Source organism: Pollachius pollachius, assembly GCF_949987615.1.
Source record: "Pollachius pollachius genome assembly, chromosome: 3".
Lineage (NCBI taxonomy): Eukaryota > Metazoa > Chordata > Actinopteri > Gadiformes > Gadidae > Pollachius > Pollachius pollachius.
The window spans coordinates 19,234,901-19,251,216 of record NC_136936.1 but is presented as its reverse complement, the minus strand read 5'-3'; the positions used below and the strand labels follow the sequence as shown (position 1 = coordinate 19,251,216).

Sequence of the window (16,316 nt, the reverse complement as noted above, 5' to 3'; positions counted from 1 at the left end):
CTTCCCCCCGGGCCCCTCACCTCTTGACCCCTTCCCCCCGGGCTCCTCACTTCTTGACCCCTTCCCCCCGGGCCCCTCACCTCTTGACCCCTTCCCCCCGGGCCCCTCACCTCTTGACCCCTTCCCCCCGGGCTCCTCACCTCTTGACCCCTTCCCCCCGGGCTCCTCACCTCTTGACCCCTTCCCCCCGGGCCCCTCACTTCTTGACCCCTTCCCCCCGGGCCCCTCACCTCTTGACCCCTTCCCCCGGGGCCCCTTACCTCTTGACCCCTTCCCCCGGGGCCCCTTACCTCTTGACCCCTTCCCCCCGGGCCCCTCACCTCTTGATTTAGCAGGGCGGTGGCCAGCTTCTGGACCTCTGCCGTGAGCAGCTGAGTTCCTCTGATCACCTTGCTGAGCGCAGCCAGGGAGTGGTGGATGCTCTGAAATGGAAACCCAGGAGTGGTTGGGGCATTTCAGTACACGATCTGTTGGTGCACTGAAATGTACACCAACATTTCAGTACATGTGTATTTGTTGTATGTGTATCCGATAATGATGTCACAGATAACGTTAAGTAGTTTGAATCATTTGAAATGATGAATCATCAAGTTGAAAAAATAATGAGCAGATGCAAGTCAAACGCTAGAATGACTTCTGGCCTGGTCTTTAATCAGTTGCTTTGCTCGCAGCACTCGAGCGGTATAGTCACAGGAATGGTCTTTCCTGTGGTTGTCCTCACCTTGCTATGCATAGTTTGATGTTGCCTGAGTCAGCATTATCTCGCCTACGAGTAGCCTGAAGTACATGGTTCAGCACGGTACGCACATAACACTGGTTTGAGTCAATAGTGTAAAACACCCTATGGGAGACTATTAACTGCAGAAGATGTAGTACTGTAGATATTCAAGTAGTACTTCCACGGCAAACAAAAATACCATCCCATCAAATAGCATGATAAACATTGAATGTGTAGATGGCTATATTCCCTACTTCACCATTAGCTCTCTAATTCTTACACTACAGCGATCTTAACTGTACCGTGGGCCTTTTCTGAACTACTCTTGTGGACAATGCACCGGCATTCCTATGGTGGGAAGGTGTTTTTGTGGGTGGCTGGTCGGTACCTGCACTAGGCGGACTGCGTTGAACTGCTCTAGGACGATGAAGGATTGGACCGGCGAACCCTGGCCCTCCGCAGGCAGGACCACCTTCTGGTGGATCAGAGTGGAGCCCTGAACACAGCAGAGGGGCCATAGCAGACATGCCAGAGTGAGAGCGAGAGAGAGAGAGAGAGAGAGAGAGAGAGAGAGAGATTAAGTACATCTCAATGTTAATTGTAACTTAACTTAATTGTAACTTTCTCTCTATACAATCAAAACTGTGTTGACAATTATTCATGACATAATTTTATCATGTATTTGTACCCAGACTGCTCTGTTCAACTGTTGCCCTACTATCATAGAAGCGAATGCATCTGCTTGCCTTAGCTCATAGACTAAAGTTTCAGCATATAGTGAAGCACAAGGGATAAAAAACGAAACGCAACGTGTTTCATGAATATTGAGGATCGGTTCTGGTCGGAATTACAATGCCTGTCAAGCTTTCTCTGATCCAAAACCTCTTCTGCATGTTGACAATCACTGTATTTTTTGGGGAAACAACATCACTCAAGTGCAAAATATCCATATTTTGCAAACAAATACAGCAATTGCCATGCAAGTGAGGCATCGGAGCAGAGTGGACCCACACACAGTCCCACTCGTCCTCTGCCTTAAAGCACTTGTTTACTTGGAATAAGTCACAGAGACATTGAGGCTAGAAATAACAGACAGCCTCTCACTTCTCAAGTAAGAAAGCCCTCTGCCCAGGCACGAGAGACAGCAGGAGAGAGAGAGAGAGAGGGAGCGGGTGAAGGAAAGGTGAGAGAATGGCAGATTGAAAGTACGGCACATAATGCGGAAGAACAAAAGAGAAGCGGGCAAGAAGGTGACACAGCTATTGGGTCTGAACGCGTGCCTCCTTCTGTGCAGACAGATGACTATTTTGAATCCGAGCAACCATGCATTCTGAACGGCGAGACACTCAAGCACACACTCAAAGTCACACACACACACACACACACACACACACATCCTGGCCCGGCTGCTGGCCGTCACGCGGCGCAGGCTCGATTGGCCACACTTATTTCAATCAGCTCCTGCCAGCTTTTTAATTTTGCCGTGTTATTGTTGCATGGGTGATTTTTTTAATGAAAATAAAACGTTAAAAACCTGCTACCATTAAATGAAAATCACCATGTTAAATGAAGTTCAAGATTCCACTGGAATTAATCAGAGAACTAAAATGCTGTACTGAAGTGAAAGTAGTGAAGTACTGAATAAAAATAAGTGTCATGCCTAAATGGTAACAATTTGACTTTAATTTAATTTGTGCATAGAGGTTGAGTGTATAACAATTGTTCTGCCCCCACAATTTGTTTTTGCTCTAGACGGCTAGTGGTTCATAATGCAATTGCATGAGTGAGTTGTGTTTTGGCTCTCCTGTGTTACCATAGTTACCATGTTACCTAGTTTAATGCAACATTCCAGAGAGCACAGCATGTCAGTTCCTTCTCTTTTTGGTTGTCCAGAGAACGTCTTAGTCCTTTTACAAGTTTGGAAGTAAACAAGGAACCTTATCAAAGGCCTAAACCGTTCCACGTTTCCTGGGCTTTTATTTCAAGGGACCAACTTCATGTTAGCTATCTGCTAAGCTACCCTAATCGAGAACAAGAGCAGAATAACAATTTTTGCATATGATTCATTCACAAGAATCGTTTAAGTGAAGATGTAGGTTCATTCGCCTAAATAATATTGAGCCGGAGTGGGGCGTGAATCTCAGTCTTCTCTACGGTGGTTACAAAATAAGAGGAGAGTAAAGAGGGAGTAGGGAGCAGGGAATAGGAGGATTCGTTAAGAGAAAACAAAACAGACGGGAGAATAGAGACAGTATGTGTGTCCCACCTGGTTGAGTTTCTTCCAAAGGTTGAGGACAGGTGACAGCCCATTGGACCAGAGCTCCCGGTCGAACTTTGACCCCGTCGCCACTGATCGACTCAAGATGCGCAGCTGGGAGATCACCTGTTGAGTATAGAATGTGTTGATCAGTAGCTGAGGTGATGGGGGATGATCACACCAATAAATCTAGAAATTCTATTGAAATATTGACTGATCATTGATAATGATGATGATGAGGGGTTGGTACATGTCCTTGTTATAGTGAAACAAATATGCACTCATGATCTAACTTGATGTACAAAAAATAAGGAGGCAAAACCCTCTTCACATTGTATGGTCTAGTATTTCAATGACAACAGTGAAGTGAGAATTAAACTCTGTCGTCCTAATTGCATCTCAACTGACACAATACAGAGTCATCTGTAGCGTTCTTCCTTACATGAAATACATGATACATTCCTTACTTCCTTAAGGGTTCTCGACTCGAAGCAACACATTCAGTATGCAGAACAGGCTTATTCTAATGTGTAACATGTACCTTCAGTAGTTCTAAAACATCCTCTCTCTCCTTCTCTTTCTCTTCTTTCATTTCTGTTATCTGTCCCTTGAGTTGTCATCTCTCGGCTGCTGTTATCACACCCTACCACTTTTGTATGAGATGGCGGAGGAAGCTAATAAAACTATCTTTCCCTGTCTTACATACGCAATGATCCCTGCACACATGCCACTACCTCCAGATCAGTTCTGATTGGTGGACTGATTAGTTATAGATCTGCTCTCTGATTGGTGTCGCACAAATAGGGAGGGGCTCAATACTGTGATGCAGCAGAAAAGACTGATTGGATGAATATAGCCTCACAAATCAGACTCAAGATTCAAATCTAAAGTCTGATGGCTGACGAGCTCAAATGTGGGGGAACAGGGCATTTCAGTCTCTTCGCTTTGTACGTGTTTCAACCAATCATGTTGCTGGAGGCAGGGATCTGTAAGTGCATAATAACTTACTCCGCCAGCAGTCTTGAACAAGTGAAGACTTCAAATCAACACTGTGTGGACTGGCGACTGGAAATACACATAATGAACCCTTCTGAGAGCTTCATCCACTGATTCAAAGGTGTTTTCTTCTGTAGAATAACTCAGAAAAAAACAGGATACAGGGCGTAACCTTGCAGCTTGTATTTCTTGCCCAGGCTCCTTGCCGTCGTAATTTTAGAAGTGCTGCTGTAACAAAGTGAGGCTGCTGGATCAAAGATTAGGATGAATATAACCCTAAACTCTGTCGTCCTCTGCTTCCCCCTTGCTGTTATATTCCTAATATCCGGTCTTGGCGACTGTGTTTTCTATACAAAATATAGGTAACACAGCCTAATGGTCGTCTATTAACCCGGCACAGTACATGGCTTGTTTCAAAGACCCTCTGTAAAGGCGTAATACATAACATGCAGTGTTTTTCAAAGAGGGATATTAGGTGTATTATAAACAAGAAACGTCTTCTCTCACAGAATCTCATGTACCTAATCACAAATATAACTTCAAGCTTAGGCTCTCATAAATATCCTTTATCTGGCTTGTGTGTGTGTGTGTGTGTGTGTGTGTGTAGGTCTGTCTGTGTGTGTGCAGTGGGAGGATGGAGGTGGATGGGAGCATGTCTGATAAATGGTTTTCATTTGGTCCACGAAAATTATCATATGGTCCAGGAAACTCTTTACTTACACCTGCTTTATCTCCTTTGCTCAGGAGGACAGTATGTGTTATGTGTGTGTGTGTGTGTATGTGTGTTTTGTCTGTGTGTGGGTTTTGTGTGTGTGTGTGTTTTGTGTGTGTGCGTGCGTGCGTGCGTGCATGCGTGCGTGCGTGCGTGCGAGAGAGAGCTTAAAACTCCTCATCAACGGCAAGAAAAGATAAGTTGGAGGTGCATGAAGATTGTAAGTATATTGGGGTAGAATATAGTGAATTCGATTATTTTAAGATTAAGTCTTATTTCCCATGACAAAGCTTGGGTATTACTGCATGAATGTAGCCTTATCAAATTAAGAGTTATAAATCCCCATTAAGACACAGTTAACAAACAGCTAATCAGGACATTCCATCAGATAGTTACGATAGTTGGAAATAGTTTAACAATTTACTTCATATGTGGTTTGGGTAGACCAACCAAGCCCAGCAACCAGACTGGCAGGCACGCCCACATGAACGTTTATGGCTGGCCAAAGGGGTCACCAAACTACGCCTTATTGTAGACATGTATTCATTCAAGTAGACATATTTGTCGTTATGCTCTCAAAACGTTGAGAGTTTTGATAGCGTTTTTACGCCGTTGTATTTGATTACCCAGTAAAATGAGTCGTTATACTCGCTAAAAACACCAACTTTCTTTCCTCAAATCTGATACAGCATTTTTAGTGCCAACAAAACGCTTTGAGGTTTTCCCACATTCAAATGAGCTCCTGCTCATGCCTTTATCAGCCACGAATAAAGAACCTTCTTCCCCTTGTCAGCGATAACCAAAGTCAGACCACAACAGTCCCTTTCTCATCTTTCCATTGTTCACTGCTCTGCATTTACTTCAGTGCACTATAAAACTATAACTGGCTTAGGATATATAGGGTGGTGAATCCATGTTCATTACAGTAACAAACTGTAGCCTAAACATTATTTTCACGTAGATTACCATGTTTTTTTGAGTATGGATCCATACAGTTAAAGTGTGTTATTGAGGGCCGACAGCTATTCGTCTTGGTGTTCAGTGTGGCTGTTTTATCAATAGGCAATATTAATTTATGTTGTGTTTATTCGGAAATGGCGGTCTGCAGAATCATGCACACAGCTAACATCCAACTATGTCAGGCAGTGTGTGTGTGTGTGTGTGTGTGTGTTTGTGTGTGTGTGTGTGTGTGTGTGTGGTTGAGTGAGTGAGTGAGTGTGTGGTGTGTTGTTAAGTGCTAGAGCCCTCAGGTGGTGACAGGAGGTCTTTAGGGAGAGTAGAGGGCAGGAATTAAGGGAACAAGGAGGCAAAGAGAGAGAGAGAGAGAGAGAGAGAGAGAGAGTGACAGTGACAAATGGCATTAGGCAGTGAGAAATAGAAGAAATGTGTGGCTTTTCACACACACACACACACACACACACACACACACAAACACACACACACACACACACAAACGCGGACTCACAAAGCTCACCCACCCACACATGCAAATGTCATGGCCTTGTTGGGGCGGTGTGAATTAAATAAGGTTTGTGGTTCCAGTGATCAGCCTGCTTTATACTGCGATGAATGCATGCGATGAATCCACTTAAATAAATGAACACCCACATGGACGTACAAATACCGGAACAGATCTAGAGAAACAGCTCAGCATGGATGACTCACACAAACACACACGCACACTTTCGTAGTGTCTACATTGGGGAATAGCCATCACATTAAGCACAATAAAATGTTTTGTTCACAGACAACACAGATTAGCCCACAGAACCAACGTGCACTGTGACTCACTCCCTTCTCTGTTGTTCCCCCTCTCGCTGTCAGAGAGGCTCTGATAGTGATGAATATCCCTGAATATCACTGCCGCACAAGTGCACACACACGTAGAAAACACATATAGACGCACATGCATACATAAACAAACACACACAAACAAAGACACATACTAACAGATTATATTTAAGTTACTGTTCCTTCAAACTATCTCTCTCTCTCTCTCTCTCTCACACATTCCTACAGATACAGACACTCACTTATGAATGCACATACACATATTACGCACACTCATTACACATTTACAGCCATAGGCAAAAACATATCCACATAAGTGGGAGAGTGATACTTCTTCCAACTTCTCCATTGTGTCCATGTCCATTGTCTTATCTGTTCTGTAAATTCTCTTTTTCCAGTCCAATCCTATCTCAATACACCCCCCTCCCTTCACCTTGCTCTCCATACGCTCTCACATGCACACAATAACACAAACCAGGGCACGCATCTGTAAACCCTGACACATACAGAGTGTACCACACTGATCGTTGCTAGAGAGTTACATCAGTACCACCACCAACACACGCATATGCACACACACACAAACAGACACAAACAGGAAAGAAGTGCAGATCATTCAACAACAAATCTGCCAGTTGCAAATTTCCTTTCAGGACGGTCACACACACACACTCATACATGGCAGGTCACATTTGAAAAAGCAAACGTGTACACACACCTCATACACACCCAGAGCGTTAATGTGATGTCATATAAATGAGCAGTATGTCATACAGCATCTCCAGACAATTTCTGCTGGCAATCTGGGGCAGCAATCAGCTCTGTAATTGGACCCATAATTAAGACTCCAATTGCCCGTTTCAGATGAGGGAGGAGAGCAATGACGAGGCTCAAAATGGCTGCACCCTGCACGGACCTGGACATACTTTGTGTGGTTATCTCTAAGCCTTCGATGGAACAATGCTGTACTAACACTCATCTATCCTCCAGCAGTCCTACTATTGAAACCAGGAATGCAACGTGAGAAGTCTTGTTTTCTGTTTTGTTGCAAAGATATACTACCAACGAAAACTCATTTTCGACAGTGGATGAAGCTTTAAGGGGTGGAATTTAATGTGACGCTGACGAGCCAAGCCCACAATACTGTCGGTTGTTTGTTCGTGGATCAGGATAGCTTGGTTATTTTGACCAAAGGACCGTCGACAAACCTGACTGAATGGAGAACGTCATAGTTTAATTTAAAAAATAAATAAACATGTAACACTATCACATGCAAATATGCTTGTGTCCTGCCTTCTATTTGTTTTTCTTTCAATAGGCAAACAAGTGCTCATGCTTCCAATCTTATTGTCTTATTAAACCCTAAACATGTTTCAATACCGACAAGACACAGTGAGCCAATGCAATGCAACAAAGTGAAATTCGCAATGTCAGAAATAATTAAATTCAATTGAATATTCTGTGACTGGTGGATTGAAACTAAAGGAACATTTTGGGATTTTTTCGACCTGGAAAAAATCAATAACAAAATAATAAACAGGCCGTGATCAGGCGAGAAGTAGAGAAACATATATCTCTGTAGGGATCCTTTCCATCATTTAAGAATGTAATCTGAGGCTGTGAGTTGCAAAAACAAGCACGTTTTCAAATATTATGTGCAATTGGCCCTTTGACGGTAAAAGTATCGGAAAACCAGGTTAAAAACCAGGTTAAAAACCAAGTAAAAAACGTTTAACCTCTAAAACCAGGTTAAAGAACAAAAAAGTTTGCTTGGTAGTTGCAGGTTTTTGTAGTTGTTGTAGTTTATTAGAACATATTTTTTTAAAACAAAGATGTGACTTGTATGCTGATTTTATAAACCAAATTTTACGCTGCAGATTATTTTCTGAATCGGTTTATTTGTAGATTTTACAAACACAAAGACTGCAAAGAAAAAATCTGCACCGTTTTCAGTGATTTGCATTTATGTGATAAAACATACAATTCCTAAGGCTGTCACGATGTAAAGCCCTTAAGCTCACTTACATAAGAAGGTTTGCCAGTAAAAGATAACCTTGTGAAGATATAAACATTGGCATCACTTCATAACTGACGAAAAAACTAGGAAGACCGTTTTCCACAATGTCCTCTCAGTCCTTGAACGATAATTAAAAAGCCATGTTCTACAATCCTCTGCGTCTAAATTAATTGGTTGCAAAATAAAAGATGCCTTGTTTTCTATATATGTCAGAAAGTTCAGGGTTTTACTATAGCTTGATTCTGCATTATCTCCAATTAGTCACAGACGCTGACTCAACCATCAGTTGATCGACAACGCAGCGCAGTCGGGGCCCCAAGGAACATTGTACTAGTTCAAAGAATTTCATTTTGTCTTCACGCCGGCATTGAGCGATTCATGTATGTATAGGGTTGTGGGCAAAGTAAATTGTGTTTGTTTAAAACTTTACACTCGGTCAAGTTGGAACGGTTCTGAATTCAGCTGGTTTTCAAACACTATTTTATGCATTTTGGGTTGAGAGTTGTAGAGAGGGGGTGGGGGGGAGGCTTGTTATCACCATGTTTACAGTTACGACCCACGCTTTAACTTTGGTAAAATATTTGAGTACTGTTTTTGTGCATGAGCATTATAATGAGCGATGTTGTAAATGAAATGTGCCACACACCCTAGTGATTTACTATAGTGGTGTCTGAGAATCCTAACACTCTCTCGGCCGAGGACATTAAATACATCGCTGCTCAGACTGAGCTTCACCATCCATATTGAGCGGTTCATGGATGTATAGGGTTGTGGGCAAAGAAAATGTAAGAACTAATTATAATGCAATGGGGAAGTGCAAACTCAAAGGGCCATTATGCATACAGTTTTAATATAGTTTAGTGTCGGCTAAACTTCCACATTTGTCGACTTCAAATAAAATGTATCCATAAGTTACAAGCCCAGCTCCACAGTACAATTTTAATATAAAGAGTCGTCCAACGGGCCCAACGTGGGAGTGTCTTGCCAGGGGAGCTCTTGGGTTATTGCTTGCATTTGGTACCGGCCCTTCAGAAACATTATGGATTATTCAAAAACAAAAAGAATGGACAAAGTTTCTGGTGATCTCAGCGTGCCTCTTCTCAAAGGCGTTTCTGCACAAATGCCTTACAATTACAATTCATCGTAAAGGCTAAAGGAGAAGTTGATGATTTTGCTTCATAAAATGCGGATTATAGAAAATGCAGCCAGATTTTTGAGAAACATTATTATTTTTTCACCAGCTTTGTTAATTGGGCTTCATTTACTCAAGCACATTATGTACTTTTCTTAATCGACTGGTCTTAATCAACAGGAAAATGCTAGATTTCTGTCAAACAAGGCAACACAGGACCATTGCCTTTACTGCATGCAATCATGCTTACTGTTGTGCGTAGTCACCCCCCAAAGGCCCGTTCTCAGCTGGGATAATCCCTGGTTTGTGTGTGTGGGAGGAGCATGGCTGCTATGTGTATGTGTCCTAGTGTCATTTTGTGGTCGGCTGGTCTTAATGGGGGGCTCTCAGATGTGAAGAATGTCCTAACATCAGCAAGTTGTCAAACAACACCTTCCACCCTGGTTGACCAGAGAATGTTCAAAGAGTTTTTTCAGCCAGAGGTCAAGCCAAACCATTGAAAACAAAACAGGTTGATTTACTATTACCCTAGCTTGCACAGCTTGTATCATCGTTTGTCCCATTATGTGTCCTATGTTTTGACCACTGATACTGATGGACACGTCTCAATTTCATTCCAGCAGACAAATTACTGGGATATTACCACTGTGTGCTCAGGGCCACATCAATTATGGAGGTAATTTGGACAATTCAAGAAACTTTTCATGGTTGTAATTGACTTTGTTGAGGAGTGGAGGTCAGAAACCTCATTCCGCCACATAATTAACTCACAATTGGTCACGGCAGGACCATAGCGAACAACCTGTTGTCATCTCTGCTGTTACGTAGCAAGAAAATTAGCTTATATAGCTGGTGATACATAGAAACAAGATGAAGTAATGAAGCTGGGGTTACATGGCAAGAAGATGTCATGCACAAAAATGTTCTATAGCAACAAGATTGTGTAATGTATTGGGGATACATAGCAATAATAATGTCATGTAGCTGGGGAAAATAGCAACGAGACACGCAATGTGCAAGGTTCATATAAGAAGATAATGTGCATGTGCGTGAAGCTAGGAAACAACAAGATAATGCAATTTAGCGCATGCTAAATTGCATTATCTTTTTGTTAACGTAACATAGCATACCGTAACATAGCAAAAACACAGACATATGCACATACAAACAGTTATGTGTGGGTTTGAAGATAGATGTTTGAGGGTGCCCATGTAAAGGCATTGTTTGCAGCTATATGTGAGCACATATGTGTGTGTGTGTGTGTGCAGGAGTTAACCTGAGAGCTGGTTATTCTCTGGGATGATCTCTCGATGTTGGCTGGCAGGCCGAAGAAAGCTGGCCGGTCGTCCTCTGGCAGATTCTCTATTACGCTGCGGTAATCCTAGGAGAACACACACACACACACACACACACACACACACACACACACACACACACACACACACACACACACACACACACACACACACACACACACACACACACACACACACACACACACACACACAAAGTGGGATGATGTAGACATGTTACCGCCAAGACACAAATATTTGTTTTTGTTTGAATGTGTACAGTTTTGTGTGGATATTAGATTATGTTCTCTCTTATTGCCTCTTATTCACCCCGGGTGGAAAAATAACACTTGAATCACTGAGCCAGTACAACAAGCACACAGCGTGTAGAAACGCATGGAGGAAGTAAAGAGAAAATAGAACATCAACAGATGGTCGGTTTCTGTCGACTGTAAAGAGATGCTACAGAGTTCTCAGATAGATATACACGTCAGCAATAATCCAGTCCTCATTCAAAACACTCGGTCAAGTTGGACCAGCTCTTCTGTTACCCTTAGGCATGTACATCTATGCCCCTATGGCATGGCACTCAAAATCACTGTGTGATTTGTTGTGGATGTATTTCTGCTGGACATACTATAACTTTCTTTATTTTATTATTGCATCTTTTTATATTCCACAGGCTGCTGTAACAAGTGAATTTCTCATGCATGGGATGACATAGAGTTACTATCTTATCTCTGTTATTAAAGAGCCAGTGAACCCTCTGTTTCAGCTTGACTTTGAACGCTGTAGGGTTATACTGTGCATATGTGTCCGGGAAGCCTAACCCTCGGGCCCAGACATTGGATAAATCCCTGCGTGTCCCGAAGCGCCACCCTCTTCTGGAGGCTGCGGTCAACCACTCCCCAGACAGAGCTCCACACAAACCGCGCCACCGGTTCCCCTTGGTCTTGACGTCTGAGTGCCTCGGAAAAGACCCTCAGACGTCGTTAACAGAACGCCACCTGTGTTCGCAGCAGAGTGGAACGCGTGGAACACAGAGTTTCGGGGAGAACGACCAAAAATGTAATTTGAGCAACGTTGTTTATAGGTTATTTATTTCAGCAACAGTGAAAAAAATAGCTTAGATTACTATTTTGACAATTATATAAGACAAATTACCAAACCATTAACAAAAATGGTATGGGATCACTGGCTCTTTAATGTATTGGGGACCCTCTAATGGCGGAAGCAGGCTTCTGCAAATGTACTGCAGAGCACTTCAGAATGCGGCCGTGAAGGTAAGTCAGAGGGGGCGATGTGCACAGTCCTCGAAACATCGTTAGAAAGTGCACATCAGCAGTATATGTGTGTGCCCAATGCTGATTTGATGAATGGGATGCTGTCCCTTTTTGTGATTTTATCATATCTTTTAGCATGTGTTCATATATCATTCAGGACACTTCCAGAGTGAATGATACTTGACGTGGGGATATTGCTTCCCTCGCCCATGGTCTGCATACAAATGGAGTCAAGCTTACCCCCTAATACCATTGTGTATTAGTACGACAAGAATAGAGTCTCTTGTGATACCTGAGCGATGCACCCAGCAGATACAACTGCAGCGTTATAATGCTGATTTCAAGGCGCCAGATGCCTAATTTTACTATGCCCAATCTCGTTGGGGTTTCATTGCTAACTATTTAACAAGAACTGATAATTTGAGGTGCTTGCTCGTAATAATCAATTTAACAGCCTCACATCTGCTACGGTTGCTTCTCACAGGCCACTCAAAGGTCATTGGCTAATATGCCAATTGAGATAATGGGAAACTAAGTACAGACACAGAAGAAGTCGTTTTTTTTTATCAACATATTCTGGGTAGCCTGGCAGCGGCAGACAAATTGCAAACTGAAATTAGTTTGGGACCAATTCTGTTAATTTTCAATTTCCAAAGGGCGTCACCAACAAGTGAAGAAAAGACCTCTGGATGCAATGGACTAGCCTACAACCAATCAAAGCAAAGAAACATGTGACGCAGCATTGAGCGATGAAAAAACATCTTTCTTCGTTTCTTCTTCTTCTTATATTCTGTGTACCACATACACATCGTACTTTTTCGTGTTGATTGCAAATTTTTCCCAAGAGTTGAAACATTACTCGTCATTATATACGTAACATTGTTTAAAGTGACATACACATACAACTCTGCATAAACAGGAGGTCAGAACATCATTCACACCTATAGGCAGTAATCATGTATTTACACCTACCAGGATGGAGCAGGAGCTGGGCAGGCAGATCTGAGCCGGGAAGACTTTTTCCCCTCCCCTCCTCCTTTCTGCTGAGGAGGAGGAGGAGGAGGAAAGGAGGCACGCAGAGAAGAACTGCTCCAGGTAGGAGCGCAGGATGCGGAGGTCTGAGGGGTTGTCGATCCGTCCCCCGTAGATGGCGCTCTCCAGAAGGCCGTGGACAAACTCCCACTGAAAGGTCTTACCGCCTAGCACACACACACACACACACACACACACACAAACACACACACACACACACACACACACACACGGGCACACACGTACACGACACTCGGGCATGCACACACAGACACACACAAACACACGAAAAAACACACAGGCATGTAAGACCTAATCTAGAACTACATCAGTGGTACACATGGCGAAGGCCGGATCAAGGCCCACGTGTGATCACGGACAGGGAGATGAGAAAGCGATAGCTGATCAAAGCCCAGGGCGTGTTTAAGGATGGCTGAGCAGAGCGCTCCATAGGGGCCGCCCCGCTGACTCCATACCGTCAAAGAGCCTGTCGATGATCTCATAAGCGGCCCGCAGGTCAGACAGGGAGAACTCGTAGAACTTCGTCCAACCCTGGAAAGAGGAGGAGGAGCAGGGAGGGAATCAGTGCAGGTAGTATGAAACAACATGCCACAATACCTTGTCAACTACAAATGTCAACTACATTTATAAAAAAAATAAAAAAATAAAAAATGGATTTGTACAATAAAACATCATCAATCCTCAAACATGCACATAGAGTGCGATGTTTTGTCCCAATATAAGCTTGAAGAAATAGTAACTGCAAAGATACTCTGCCCGTATTTCTTAAGAGATGCAATTTACCAACCGGACAGAGACCAGATGGAACAATCAGTGCAATGAACTCGGCCCTTGTGTGTTTGTGTGTGTGTGCGTGTGTAATACCCCAAACTCTGCCTTTCATTTAACATGCTAATCTACTGAGACTTATCCATGTCAATGAATGGTCTCAAGGCCTAATTGGACTGGATAGAAGAAGCATTTCTTGATTTTAATAATGTGGTCTTTAGACTGGTGCATGCATGATTTGTCTTTATGTGTTTTCTTGTGTGTTTGTGCCTCGCACTAGAGAGAATTGGTTTTTGTTCCTCTGGACGTTTTAATCAAACAGACACTAAACATAAAAAAAACATACAATCTCTTTGTTGTGCCTAATGCCGATATTTATACATGCTACCTAATCTAATGAATTGGGGAATACAGGTTGATGTTGTGTGATAGTTATAGGTGTGGTGTGTAAACTACAACTTTAATATATACACTACATGGACTTGGCAGAAATGAAATATAATATTCATTTTTTAATTACATTTTTAATTGTTTTTTTAATTAGTGTATAATCCAATTAATATGAATTGCTGGGTTTTCGTTACCTTAGAAAGAGCCCTTTATATCTACATAGGGAGGGAGGGCAATGTTCTTACAGTAGCCGAGAAACTACGAGTGGCTCTAGGGAGGACGCGTTTTGGGCTAAGGAAGCAGGGTGCCATCTCCATGGCTATGAACCATTAGTGATACTTGTTTAGGATTGTGCTGTGTAAGAGCGCAGTAATGAGCGATGATGTATGTGAAATGCTCCACACATCATACTAGGTGTCCGAAAAAGCGTATCCCTTTGATGTCCGAACGCTGACATCAAAGCCAACCTATGGCGATACGATGCTTCGCACAACCATAACATCACAACAGGTGGTGTAATATAATAAGTGTCCATCAGCCTATCCCTCACTGGCACGCGCCTCGTATAACCAGTGAAGATGAGCTTGGGCTTCTCCCTTTCCCCAAAATATCCTACGTATATCCTACGTACGTATTAAGAGGATTCAATTATAATTGAGTTTCACACACATTGTGTGTAAGAGTAATGGCTGTTTGTGGATGAGTGATGAGTTAAAAGCTTTCACTCTTTTAGAGAAAGTAGGTATCCAAAACAAAACGGTCATGTTATCAATAGCATCCTATATCCACGGGCCGCAGTACAAGTACAAATTGGCTCGTAGCAACGACGGCTAAGGAGATGAATGATCAATACATACAACAGGTAGAGATTATATAGGTCTATGAGTCTGCCTCGTGTACGAAAAGCGCCATATAAATAAAGTTGCCTTGCCTTGAATGCAGTTTATCGCTTCGGATGCAATAAGAGGACTGTAGGTTGAAAAACGTAATAGGCCATTAAGAAGACCTACTTCCGCCAAGTAGGTCTAATTGTGTGTCGGCTGGCCGGGGGTGAGGCAATACTTTGGTGCTGTAATTAAAGGCACCCTTTGCAGGGGGTCCATTTCGGTATGGATGGTATCAAATATCAGCCCAAACTCGCCAAGGCACATGCCTATGCCTGTCTGCTCCGAACGGCAGGCTTCTGCCCTAATGGGCCCTATGAGGTTCCCCCACTTTGATATTGGGTAAGAAGTGAGAGCAGCATGATTAACCACCATTCAGGGGGGCACATGATTGAGCAAGATTCAAGCAACCGACAAATCAAAACGATGATCTATAGATCTCGGGTGTTGTCCAGCCCGGCCAGTATGCGCACAATAGAATAAAACACCTACTGCTCGACTTTGAATGAATCTGTATTAGCTGGAGATGAACCCGTTCAAGAGCAGGGATGTGATGGATTCATGAATATTCTGTAATGGTCCTGGATGATGAACAATGTGAACAGTTAATATAAGCACACAATGCTTGTGTGTGTGTGTGTGTGTCACTGTGTGTGTGTGTGTGCGTGCGTGAGTGCTACTGTACCTGGGGTATGTAGTTCCTTCGCTCCTGGCAGACAGCGTGGAACCACGCCAGGCAGAAGAGAGACTGGGCCCGCGACAGGACGCCACCTTTAATATGCACAAGTTCAGCCCCATTCACATCATTAGTCTCTTACCATCATCATTATCCAAAGAGTTTTCTTCAAACATCACCAAAGCTATCCTTATTCCCCATCATTATCAACACAACGTTTAGTAATTCTGTCACTGGAGACAATTTTGCCCAAAGCGTCTTACAAGTGAGGATGAGAACAATCAAAATGTACAATTAAAAATTGGAGCTACTACAAAGATATCAAGTTGGAATAATAACCATTTTAA

General features: G+C 42.9%; 1 protein-coding gene across 1 annotated transcript in view; it reads right to left on the bottom strand.

The window, feature by feature from the left end:
* Positions 1-16,316, bottom strand: part of dync2h1 (dynein cytoplasmic 2 heavy chain 1) — a 127,697-nt gene that overhangs the window by 12,663 nt on the left and 98,718 nt on the right. The window contains exons 85-91 of the mRNA XM_079732532.1: positions 15,979-16,064; positions 13,707-13,782; positions 13,171-13,397; positions 10,900-11,004; positions 2,985-3,101; positions 1,107-1,214; positions 321-422 (exon numbers count right to left, since the gene is read on the bottom strand). Of these exons, the coding sequence (XP_079588658.1) occupies positions 321-422; positions 1,107-1,214; positions 2,985-3,101; positions 10,900-11,004; positions 13,171-13,397; positions 13,707-13,782; positions 15,979-16,064 (821 nt within the window). The remainder of the gene's footprint in view (positions 1-320; positions 423-1,106; positions 1,215-2,984; positions 3,102-10,899; positions 11,005-13,170; positions 13,398-13,706; positions 13,783-15,978; positions 16,065-16,316) is intronic.